This window comes from Octopus bimaculoides, chromosome 10 (assembly GCF_001194135.2).
Source record: "Octopus bimaculoides isolate UCB-OBI-ISO-001 chromosome 10, ASM119413v2, whole genome shotgun sequence".
In the NCBI taxonomy this organism is placed as follows: domain Eukaryota; kingdom Metazoa; phylum Mollusca; class Cephalopoda; order Octopoda; family Octopodidae; genus Octopus; species Octopus bimaculoides.
In genome coordinates, this window is record NC_068990.1 from 64,045,706 (window position 1) to 64,058,314 (window position 12,609).

A 12,609-nucleotide genomic window follows, 5' to 3' on the forward strand; every position below is an offset into this window, starting at 1 on the left:
CCGGTGGAGGGGGTGGGAGGGCGGGTTACCGTCAGCGAGTAGATAGGGCTCTTAATTGTAGATTTTAAATATTTGAGAGACAACAATGCATATATATATATATACACACACACACACACACATGCACACACATACATGTCTACATATGTGTGTGTGTGCGTATAAAGGTAAGATTATAGTTTTTTAACATAAGCATCAAAGATCAATAATGATATGTGTGTATGTATATATATGTGTGTGTGTGTGTGTTTATGTAAGTGTGTGTATGTGTGTGTGATATACATATACTTATGTATATAGATATCTGTTATCCTTTACTTGTTTTAGTCATTTGAAGGGTTTTTATTTGAATGAACCAACTCCAGTACTATTTTTCCTGAAATCTGGTACTTATTCTGTCAGTCTCTTTCACTGAACTGCTAAGTTAGGGAGATGTAAACAAGCCAACACCAGTCATCAAGCAATGGTGAGGGACAAATACAAACACAAAGACATACATAGGTATGTACATATCTATAGACACACATGCATACACACGCATGCCTGCACACACACACACACACACACACACACACACACACATATACATACATACACACACACATACATACATACACACACACACACATACATACATACATACACACATATTCCAGAACTATAGTAGAAGACACTTGCCCAAAGTATCACACAGTAAGACTGAACCAGGAACCTTCTAGATGCGAAGCAAATTTCTTACTATACAACCACAATTGCTCTTGTATATTCATCATCATCGTTTAACGTCCGCTTTCCATGCTAGCATGGGTTGGACAATTTGACTGAGGACTGGTGGACCTGATGGCTACATCAGGCTCCAATCTGATCTGGCAAAGTTTCTACAGCTGGATGCCCTTCCTAACGCCAACCACCCCGACATGTGGCTGGTAAGCGAGCTACTTATCATACAGCCACTCCAGCACCTTAATGTTCTTTTTGTATGTGCTCTTCTTTTAGAGATATTTTGTTATTTTACTTTGAATTTAACCAATTTTGGATGGTCTTGATAACATTATGTTGGCATATATTTTTGGATACATCAATTTCACTGATATTTCATACCTTATTTCTGTATTTAGATATATGTTGGCATAAGAGAAATAACAGTGGGTATTGTATAGTGTAATCACCAATTGAAGATGTGATTTTCTCCATTCTTATTCTTGAAATTCCTCTAAGTGATATTTAGATTTACTTTGTCATACATGAAGAATTATCTCGGTTGTTAATTCTATTTGAATTTATTGGTATCTGATTGTTGGATATAGTTAACTATATTCGTTTAACACCAAGTGCTTTATAGATATCTGACTGGATTTATAAATCTCATTTACTTCTTATACGCATGCACTAATGCGTGCACACACACACACACACATACATGTATAACGAGATATATATATATATATATATATATATATATATATATAATACACATTTATATGCATGCATGTGTGTGTGTGTGTATGTACAACTTGTAATCCTTGAATGCACAATAGCTCTAGGCAACTCTGCTGTTCTTCCACAATAACACACATTTGAGTTAAACATATGCACATATCTACTCCTCAATAAACTCATGCACGTGAACCAACTCCCTATATGGTCAGTGCTGAGTAAGATCACACTACGGCACTTGCACCACCTACACCTCCCCATCTTACTTCTTGACCACCTCTCAAAAAAAGGAATTTCTCCTCAGCTTCACCATACCCCACTTCCATGTTTCCCTTCCATTACTTCATCTTAATATTGGTTTCAAATTTTGGCACAAGACCAGCATAGTGGGGGGGGGGCAAGATAATTAAAACAAGCTCAGTGCTCAACTGATACTTATTCTATCAACCTCGAAAGAATGAAAGGCAAAGTCAACCTGAGTGGAATTTGAACTCAGAACATAGAGATGGATGAAATGTTGTTAAGCATCTTTCCCAGTGTGCTAACGTTTCTACCAGCTCACTGCCTTATTTCATCATAATATTAAGGCAGCAAGCTTACAGAATCATTACTGAAGTGCCAAAAAATGCTTAGCTACATTTCTTCCATTATGTTCTGAGTTCAAATGCCCCCAGAGTCAACTTTGCCTTTCGTCATTTTGGAGTTTGGTAAAATAAGTACCAGTGGGGTTGATATAATCAACTTGACCCCCACACACACACGCGTGCACGCACTTTTGTGTCAATATTTGAAGCCATTATCTTTTATCTTTTATCTTTTACTTGTTTCAGTCATTAGATTGTGGCCATGCTGGGGCACCACCTTGAAGAATTTTAGCCAATTGAATCAACCCCAGTACTAACATATTTTTAAGCCTGATACTTATTCTTTTGGTCACTTTTGCTGAACCACTCAGTTAAAGGGACACAAACTCACCAACACCCCCAAGCTCACACAGATACACACATACACTCACAGAAGCACACATTTGTGCATGCCCGCGCGCACACACACACACACACACACACACACACACACACAATGGGCTACTTTCAGCTTCCGTTTATCAAATCCACTTACAAGGCTTCTGAACCTGGAACGATGTGGTTGAGAAGCAAGCTTCTTACCACATGTTCTCTCTCTCCTTTTTTTTTTACTCCTGATGATCAACTAACATCTGAAAGGTTATAACACTCCATTAAACAGTGAATTTATTATGCTTTGTTTTCTCTATACTGTTTGTTTTTCTTAAGTTGTTCTTGATTTTACATTATACATTCATTTTCCATGCACATACACATGTTGAGCCATGTATACAGGTTCTCCCAGAATTAACTATTGATTTCAGTGAAATCGGATAATTTTTAAAAAACTCACTTTTATTTATGCTTATCATGTTTAATATGTATTAAAAGTGTGTAAATTTTTTTTTTTTTTATAATTTTATAATCTTTACAATTTTATTTTCATTCCTGTTGGATCCCACCTATCTATCCATGATGGCTTGTTTTCAATTTGGCTGCAATCATTTTCTCTCCCTCCACCCCCAAAATGGAGCAATTGTTTAGCTGAACTTAAAGAACATGTTCACTTAGCAGTGCAGGAGATAATTCCTAAAATGCTTCAAAATGTGTTTCCCTGTCTGTTATAAAGATTTGAAATTTGTAAGGTTACAGACAGAGTACATGTTGGAAATTTTCAATAAAGTTTTTACGTAAGATTTATAATTAAGTAGTAAACATAAAATTTAATAAGTTTTGTTTTTAAATTTGCCCACTTTCATTGAAATAATTAATTCTGGGACACCCTGTTTATGATGAGCTTCTTTTTAGTTTTTATTTTCCAAATACAGTTACAAGTTCTGTGGCTACAATAGAAGAATCTTGCTTAAGGGTGCTGCATAGAGAGAGATTGAACCCACAAACATACAATTGGAAAGTGAACTTCTTAAACACCTACATACACATATGCACGCACACACACACACACACACACACACACACACACACACACACACACACACACACTTTATAACAAGCAAGGAAAGTACTTGTTAATACATAATAAAGATTATAATTATATTCAATCAGGTGAAATAATAAGCTGTTTCTTAGTTTCCATTTTCATACTTGTTCAGATGGCAGCTTAGTGTTATGCAATATCATGGAACATTACTTTGTCCAAGATGAAGGCTTTATTAATTCATTGGGTAAAACAGACCACATGAGTTGCAATCAGATTTTGCAATTGCATTGAACTTTGTTTTAATGCTTACATGGGAATCTATTACCGTACTGGTTTTTTTTTGGTGGGGTGGGGGTCATCTTTCTTCTATGTATTTATTTCATCATCTTCCTGATCGAACATCTTTTTTTATTCATAGAATAATCATCCCTTTTCTTCATCCCCATCTTCATCATCTCACCAATTACCTCCACAACAAATAATATCATCACTGTTGTTATCACCACCACCATCATCATCATCATCATCACCACCACATTGTCATTGTTCTGGTGAAATTATTATAATTATTATTATTTCCATTCTTAGATCATACAATGTGTCCAACCTGATGGAAGACCTTAAATTCCTCTATCGTATGGCTGGCCAAGAAGGCAAGAGCGTCACGTTTCTCTTTACAGACAATGAAATCAAAGATGAATCCTTTCTGGAATATCTCAACAACATCCTGGCATCTGGAGAGGTTAGTTCCATCCATCACCATTACCAATGCTTTGTGTTTTTTTTTTCTATATTTTATTTTTGGTATAGCGTATATATCCTCCACACATCCCAGAATTTAATTATTTCAGTGGAAAGAGTACTGGTGAAATAGTCTTGTTCATTTTAATGGAATCTGTTGTTAAGGATTCAGGAATAAGTTGTGGTTTATTTTGCTTATAAGCATTTAAAATAACTTCATCTAAGCTTGGATAATGTAAGACAAATCGAATTTCTTTCATTTACCATATATGGTACGAAGGCAGCATTGGTGAAAGTGTTCAAGGCGCCTGAGACATCTAAATGATGTTTTTCTGATGGGTTTTTGCCTGACCAATATAGGGTGTATCCAGCACCATGTTCTTTCAAGCTGCCTTCCTCTAGGAGCCAGACTTCACTAAGGGCTGCAATATCAATTTTTAGCCTGGACATTTCATGTACAATGAGAGTGGATCGGTATTCTGGGTGACCTCTGCTGTCTGAGTCAAGAATGGTTCTGACATTCCAACATGCTACCTTCAGACATTTGGCAACATTTGAAAGGTGTATGGAGCCCTTTCGTTTTGTATTTGTACATATTTGATGGCTTGAAGAAGATGCCTGTTGGCCACAGTTTGCCAACTGGGTGTGTTGGAGACAAACTTTCTTTAGGCTACCTTTTCTAGGCCCCTCTCCAAGTGGAGCAAGCAGTGCTCTCCCTAGATAAGGTTGCTTGGTCGTTTGGGATGCTGTCAAGTGATGTTGTCACCTCCAAGTCAACACCAGGCGGCCAATGTCCTAAACAGCTTACATGTAGGTTGGAAGCTGCGGCTTCCGGTGACATCTTCCACCTGCCGTTTTCACCCCCTTCCCATCATTACAGGGCTTGGAGAGTTGTTATCATGGTCGTGGTCGTGGACATGGACAGATCCTTCAGCCTGCATGACGAAGTTTTAAGGTGAAGTGCAGTCTGCGCAGAACTGGCCCCACCCGTTACACCTGCAGTTTATCTGCTGTGGCCCAGCAAGCAGGGATGATGGCAGAGAGGTCCTTGGGTCATAAGTTTTATATTGGAATGTCCTTCTCCTAGACAGGCTGCCAATCATGGCTAACGAGCCCCATCTGCTTGGAGCAGCCTGGTTATACTGCGCCATACACCCACAGTCATCCTCTCCTCTTGGTTTAGATCCAGGTGGTACCACAAGGAGGTCGAAGTAGGACTTGGGGTTTGCGTCACTCTTTGGAAGTTTTAGCCCAGTATGGTGCTCACCCAACCAGCATATGGTGACAATGTGGACCCCCATTAACAAATGCTGCCTTCATACTATCCTCAACATCTACTGGAGCGACTACATCACCAACACTGAAGTCCTCAGGTGTGCAAAGGTCTCCAGCCTGGAAGCCATTTTACTTGAGACATGACTACCTTGAGCAGGACACATTGACAATGCCTACCCAAGATTATCATGGACAGTGAGCTCACCACTGGCCACTGCAACAGGAGGGCACCAAAGGAGCATTACAAGGACTACCTGAAGTAGTCCCTTAGCATTTGTGACATTGATTATCATGAGTAGTCCACTCTAACGGCTGACTGTGCCGCTTGGTGCCATACCATCAGTGATGCTGTTTCCGCCTTTGAGATCTCTCGCAGTACCTCTCTTGAAGACAAAGCTCAGAGGTGAAAAAATAATGCAGCTGCACCATCAGACCCTGGACAATCATACATCTGTCATCATTGCAATTGGATATGTTGATCCCACATCGGCCATATCAGCCACGAACGAGTGTGCAGATGAGATGGACAACAGCTTTCCTAATCTTCATCAGTGAAGCCAACCCAAGAGAATATATATGTGTGTGTGTGTGTATTTGTATGTGTGTGTGTGTGTGTGTGTGTGTGTATTGTATGTGTGTGTGTATTTGTATGTATGTGTGTATGTATGTATGCAAGTATGTATGTATGTATGTATGTTCAGCAGTATCAACACCAAGTAGTGTTTAGGCATAAGTGAACTTTAGCTCAGTTAAAATGTGTTTGTAACATATTTCAACTTCAAAAGCAATATTCATTGCAGTTACCATGGAGAAAAAAGATTTCTCTTATGGTTAAAGATGTAAAAACATCACATCTTCCCAATGTTGCTCTCTCTCTCTCTTTCTATCTCTTCCTAACTGTATTTTTACTTTGTTTATATGCTTTAAATGTAAACAATATCATTATTCAAATCTGTCATAAGAATTATGTATGGCCTTTGGGTGATTTTGTCATATGAAAGACCATTTCCTCTAAATGAAGGCAACTCTGTTATAGCTACAACTCTGCTAAGACTAATGCCATCTAGATTTTACCTCGCAAGCTATGTCAATAGATGAGCACCTCAGCTTCTATGAGTGATACATTTCAAGAAGAAATCAGGTCACATCATATTTATTTATAATACTTGCAACAAATCTACCATACACCTTTCCATTTGTACACATGGCTATGTTGATACATGAATACACACCTTAGAAACACTTCTAGAGGTAGCAGCAAACCATCATTGTGTTTTTTTTTTCTTTTTTTGTGTGAACATGTGTGTGAATAATGGAAAACCCGAGACATCCACAGCATTCAATATTTGAAACTAGGTAGAATGAAGAAAAAGGTAGAAGAAACAAGGATATCATCATCATCATCATCTTTTAACGTCCACTTTCCATGCTAGCATGGGTTGGACGATTTGACTGAGGACTGGTGCAACCGGATGGCTACACCAGGCTCCACAAATATTTTGCTAATAAATTCAAAGGTTAATGTTGGTTTCAAATTTTGGCACAAGGCCAGAAATTTCATGAGAGAGTTAAGTTGATTACATTGACCCTTGTAATCAACTGGTACTTACTTTATTGGCCCAAAAGGATGAAAGATAAAATCAACTTCAATGGTATTTGAACTCAGAACATAAAATCAGAATTTCCACTAAGCATTTTGTCTGGTAGAGTAACAATTGTGCCAGCTCACCACCTTAAATAAGATAAATATTTACTTCTGTTTCTTTCTCTGTTAATTATTATATAAAATGATTCATCTTTTTCTTATATCTTCCTCTTCAACCACGGTAGGTTTCAAACTTGTTTGCCCGGGAAGAAATTGATGAAATCCTTCAGGAACTTGTAATTCAAATGAAGAAAGAATACCCTCGACGTCCACCAACAAATGAGAACTTATACGATTACTACTTAAGTCGTATCCGACAGAATCTTCATGTTGTTCTCTGTTTTTCTCCGGTTTGTACCTGTCTTAACATTCTTTTGCATTAATCCACCTTAGATTATCTCTTGTTCAATTATGCAAAACATTCCACTTTAAAAATGTTCATATTTAAATTGGAACCTTGTAGTTATAAAACATTAGCAAACTTGTTTTTCTTTTCTACAAATTTCATACTTCACGACCTAATATTTGGAAACAAATATTTATGGGTACAGTTATGGCCATGTAGTTAAGAGTCTGCTTTGTAGTCATGTGGCTTCATATTCAATCTAACTCAGTGGTTCTCAACCATTTTTTACATATGGTCCCTTTTGCTTACTACTTTACTCTGGTGGACCCCCATTGCCTCTCGATGCTAAAAATCTAGTTTTATAGATAATTCTTTCAAAATTCCTATTTTACTTTCCATACATTAATTTGTGAAGGTTGAACTATGTAAAACATTATAGAAAGAAACCTAGCTGTTTCTGCAATAAATACATCTAAACCAAAATTATTTTCAAAATCTTTCAAGGATCCTTAAAATACTACCTGTGGGTTCCCAATTTACTATTTTGCTTGTGTGGACACCCTAAAATCTTATATGGATGCCATTTGAGAACCACTGATCTAACTACTTAGAATGCTGGACTTATGCTAGAAGACACCGAGCAAAGGGGAAATCTACTTTTGCTTCAGTTCTGTATAAATTCTAGGAGTAAAATTAGGTGAACAGAAATTGTTTGGAAGCTTATCACTTGTTCTTGATTAGTACTTTTAATCTGTCACCCAATTTAATAATTCCAACAGGCCCTTAAATTACTTTCACAGTACCGACTCTGTTGCAAGCATTTGGCTTAGGTTTGTGGTCTAAGAATTACTCAATATTTTACCCCCCCCCCCCAAATCTTGGAGATCCTGCAGAGGGGGAAAAAAAACCATGGGTACAACTCATCTTCTGATTAGACCCTGTTAAAAAAAAAGACAGGCTAAAAAACATCTTATTCTAGTTTTTGTTGTTTGTTACTGTTTTTCAAGGTTGGGGAAAAGTTCCGCAGTCGATCACTGAAGTTCCCTGGATTGATATCCGGTTGTACAATGGATTGGTTCCAACGATGGCCAAAGGATGCTTTGGTGGCTGTATCCCATCATTTCCTCTCCAACTTTGACATTGCCTGCTCTCCCGAGGTGAAGACAGCAGTGGTGAATACAATGGGGACGTATCAGGTAAGATTGTTCAATTTGTTAATTTGTTGTTATTTAACCCTAGGTCAGTCTTGATTCAAGAGACCTATGATCAAACACATCTCAACCCTGACCATGCTGTCCTTTTCCTGTGTACAAGGAACCCAGAACCATATTATCTATGTTCAATTTTTTAAAAAAATTCAGCATGATTTTTAGATTTGGCTGCTGTTTCAAGCAGCCATGTAGAGGCTCTCTCATTGGCTCAATTAAGTGTAGCCTATAGTAGTAATAGCAGTGGTGGTTGTGATCATGGTGATGATAATGATGAGGTAGTGATAATGACGACTGAAGATAGGGATGGCAATGGTTAAAGAGATAGAAGATATTGCTGTTGTTATTATTTAATCTTAGGATAAGGCAGTGAGCCGGCAGAATCATTAGCACACTGCACAAAATGCTTAGTGGTATTTCACCTGTCACTATGTTCCGAGTTCAAATTCCACCGGGGTTGACTTTGTCTTTCATCCTTTCGGGGTCGATAAATTAAGCACCAGTTGCGTACTGGGGTCGATCTAATTGACTGGCCCCTTTCCCAAAAATTTCAGGCCTTGTGCCTATAATAGAAAGGATTATTTAATCTTTGGATAAGGCAGTGAGCTGGCAGAATCGTTAGCACGCTGGATGAAATGCTTAGTGGTGTTCCGCCCATTGCTACATTGTGAGTTCAAATTCCACTGAGGTTGACTTTGCCTTTCATCCTTTTGAGGTCGATAAATTAAATACCAGTGAAACACTGGGGGTTAATGTAATTGACTAGTCCCCTCCCCTTGGTGAACAAAGTGTAGTGAGAAGCAAATAGTTATGGAAGAATAAAGGAAGAACAGGTGTGGAAGAGATTCTGAGCAATAACTGTCTGAAGTTCTTTTAGCAGAATGGTCTTAAAGTATGGATACTGTGGTGCTTTAAGTCAGTGGTTCTTAACCATTCTTTGTCTATAGATCCCTGTGATTCCTATTTTTACTCTCCCACTGTATTTTTATAATTAATTATCCTTAGGAATTGTATAAAAGAACTTCAAATATTTTGTGTACTGTAGAAGTATAAGCAATTTATTGCACATAAATTTTAACAACAAAATCTTATATGAACCCCCAAGGGTCATATGGACCCTGGTTGAGACCATTGATTTAAGTAGTATTCCATATTATTAGCAGGGGATTGGCAGAACCATTAGAACATTGGGTAAAATGTCTTGCTGTCTTTAGTTACAAAACTTAACTTTCACTTCACGGATTCAGTTTTTACTAATCATATGCAGATCGTTTCTAGCAAACACTTTCTGCAGATCAATAAAAATGAAATGTGTGCACTACATCATATGAAATGTGAAGAATTCAAGAAAGCAGCCCACTATGAAAAATGAGTTATATCCATTCCTGTGTCTCTAGTGCACTTGCATGAAACCAAAGATACTCAATTCCATATTGTAAGGGTTAATATTTTGTGTTTAAGCAATGCTGTGGTCAACCTATCAGAGCCAATAAAATATAGTGTCAATGTGGGTTGATTCAAAGGATTTACTCTCTCCACAAAGATGTTTGGTCTTGTATGGACGTTTGTTATCAATATTATTAAATAGAATAAGGCAGTAAACTGGCTGAATTGTTAGCATGTCTCTATGTTCAGAGTTCAAATTCTGCTGAGATTGACTTGGCTTTCATCTTTCCGGGGCCAGTGAAATGAGTACCAGTTGAGTACTGGGGTTGATATAATTGACTTAGAGCTGACCCTTGAACTTGCTGGCCTTGTGCCAAAGTTTTGAAACCAATATGATTATGGTGGCTAGCTGGCAGAATTGTTAATATGCCAGGCTTAGTGGCATTTTGTCCATCTTTACATTCCAAGTTCAAATTCCACCAAGGTCATCTTTACCTGTCGTCCTTTCGGGGTGAATAAAATAAGTACTAGTTGAGTACTGGGGTCAATGTAATTGACTTAAGCCCTTCTCAAGAAATTACTGGTTCTGTGCCAAAATTTGAAACCAATATTATGAAACAGGATAATAAACTGTGGATGGTATAATGGTTCCTCAATAATGAATATGGGTGATATGGTAGTTCATGAAGAGCTTGCATGGATGATATGGTGGATGATATTATTGAGTACTTTTTTCACGAAACTCAGCAATCAGTCAAAGATATATACATCATGAAATGTTATACTTTAATAACAGACATAGAAATATGGAAGCATTCTTATATATGACAGTCTAACAAAGTCCTAAAATATCTTCACAATACTTGATGTATGTAATTTTAGCGTTGATAAAAAAATTATGCTAATTGTAATCCGATTATGTTTTTCTCTCGAAAATCTCCAAAATCAATTGTGAAACATTTAAAAACCTGAAGCAGTATAATTTAGAAAGATATATTTTTAACTTAATCTCATAAAACAAGAGTTTTTGAGAGAAAGCAAAGAAATGCAAACTTTAAGACTTGTTGACTGAACTTCTGATTATATTTTGGATACTACATGTAGTAGAATAAACTTTCAAGTCATGAACTTTTCCTCAATTCCATTATCTTAGAACTTTCCTGATAACTTCTTCAAAAATACTCTCATTCAGTGTACTATAACACTTTCTGTTCCCAGGATGTGGTGGCTGAAATGTCAGTCGATTATTTCCAACGTTACAGAAGACAGACCCATGTCACCCCCAAATCCTACCTTTCATTCATATCTGGTTATAAACAGATTTATTTGGAGAAAAGAACAGAAATTGGTTTACTTGATGAAAGGATGAAAACAGGTACCATGTTTGTTTTTTCCCCTTTCTTTGTACAATGTTTGTTTCTTCCTCTTTCTTTGTACAATGTTTTTTTGTTTTTTTTTTGTGGGGGGACTTTAATGCAGAAATGGTCTCTATGGATAGTGTACCATTCAAAGTATTTCCTTGTGTTGCTTGAGTAAGACACTTACCTTATTCTACTTCACTGGAGAATATGTATTAGCTGAAGTAGGAAGATGAACATGCAGTAAACTAGAATCATGTATTTTTTTGTATTCTTAGATGATTTATTTCTTTCCATTTGTCTCAGCTTAACTAACTCTTGGCTATTAATGTGTTGTTCTTATCAGTGGAAAACAAATAATAATAATAATAATAATACTAATAATAATAATAAAATAAAACTACTGAACAATAATAATAATAATAATAATAATAATAATAATAATAATAATAATAATAATAAATAAATAAATAGATTCCTTCAAAACTATAAAATTGATAACAAGCAGCCCTGCTTGTTATCTATCATGAAATAGTTTCATACAAAGAAAATTTGTTTCTCATCCAGCTAACATTACATAGAGTGGAGTTAAGTTCAGATTCTGTTGAGCTGTTTAGTTGTTCCAAATGAAAAACTTCACTTTCTCTGTATATGTATGTGAAAGCCTAAGGAAAGCATGAAAGAAGAGATATTGTTAGTTTCTCAAAATTGTATTCAACTGGATCAAACCAATAAGAGCCATGATGTCATTTTGTTGGAAAGTATATATATAAATAAATAACTGTATGTCACTTAGTGAAGGAATGAGAATTTTGCATTTATTCTTATATAATTGTCTCTCTTTTGCAAACCCAATTATGGTCCTGTGTTCATGATACCAATCAATTTTTATTTTCATGCATATTTGTAATGAGAGAAAAGTAATTGTAAGAAAAACGTGAATGGGGTAAAAAAAAATGATGAGCCAAAATAGCCCAGTTATACAACTGGTTTAGTTTTCTTTTTCAACTATCTTATAAAGATGATTTCAAGTTCAAGCAGAACTCACAGCTACTTTATTCTTTACTAGCACAACTGAATCACTGAAGACTAAATTTTAAGGCTTGCTTGTGCAACATTTTTAGTAACAATTCAATTAATTTTCCTTCAAGCCTTACTTTGACTACATTTTTTATACAGCTGGAATATGGAGTTCACTTGTAATCAACT

The 12,609-nt window shown here is 36.5% G+C and overlaps 1 protein-coding gene across 1 annotated transcript in view; it reads left to right on the top strand.

The window, feature by feature from the left end:
* Nucleotides 1-12,609, top strand: part of LOC106877714 (dynein axonemal heavy chain 5) — a 444,169-nt gene that overhangs the window by 255,715 nt on the left and 175,845 nt on the right. The window contains exons 57-60 of the mRNA XM_052971252.1: nucleotides 4,030-4,183; nucleotides 7,288-7,452; nucleotides 8,456-8,644; nucleotides 11,261-11,417. Of these exons, the coding sequence (XP_052827212.1) occupies nucleotides 4,030-4,183; nucleotides 7,288-7,452; nucleotides 8,456-8,644; nucleotides 11,261-11,417 (665 nt within the window). The remainder of the gene's footprint in view (nucleotides 1-4,029; nucleotides 4,184-7,287; nucleotides 7,453-8,455; nucleotides 8,645-11,260; nucleotides 11,418-12,609) is intronic.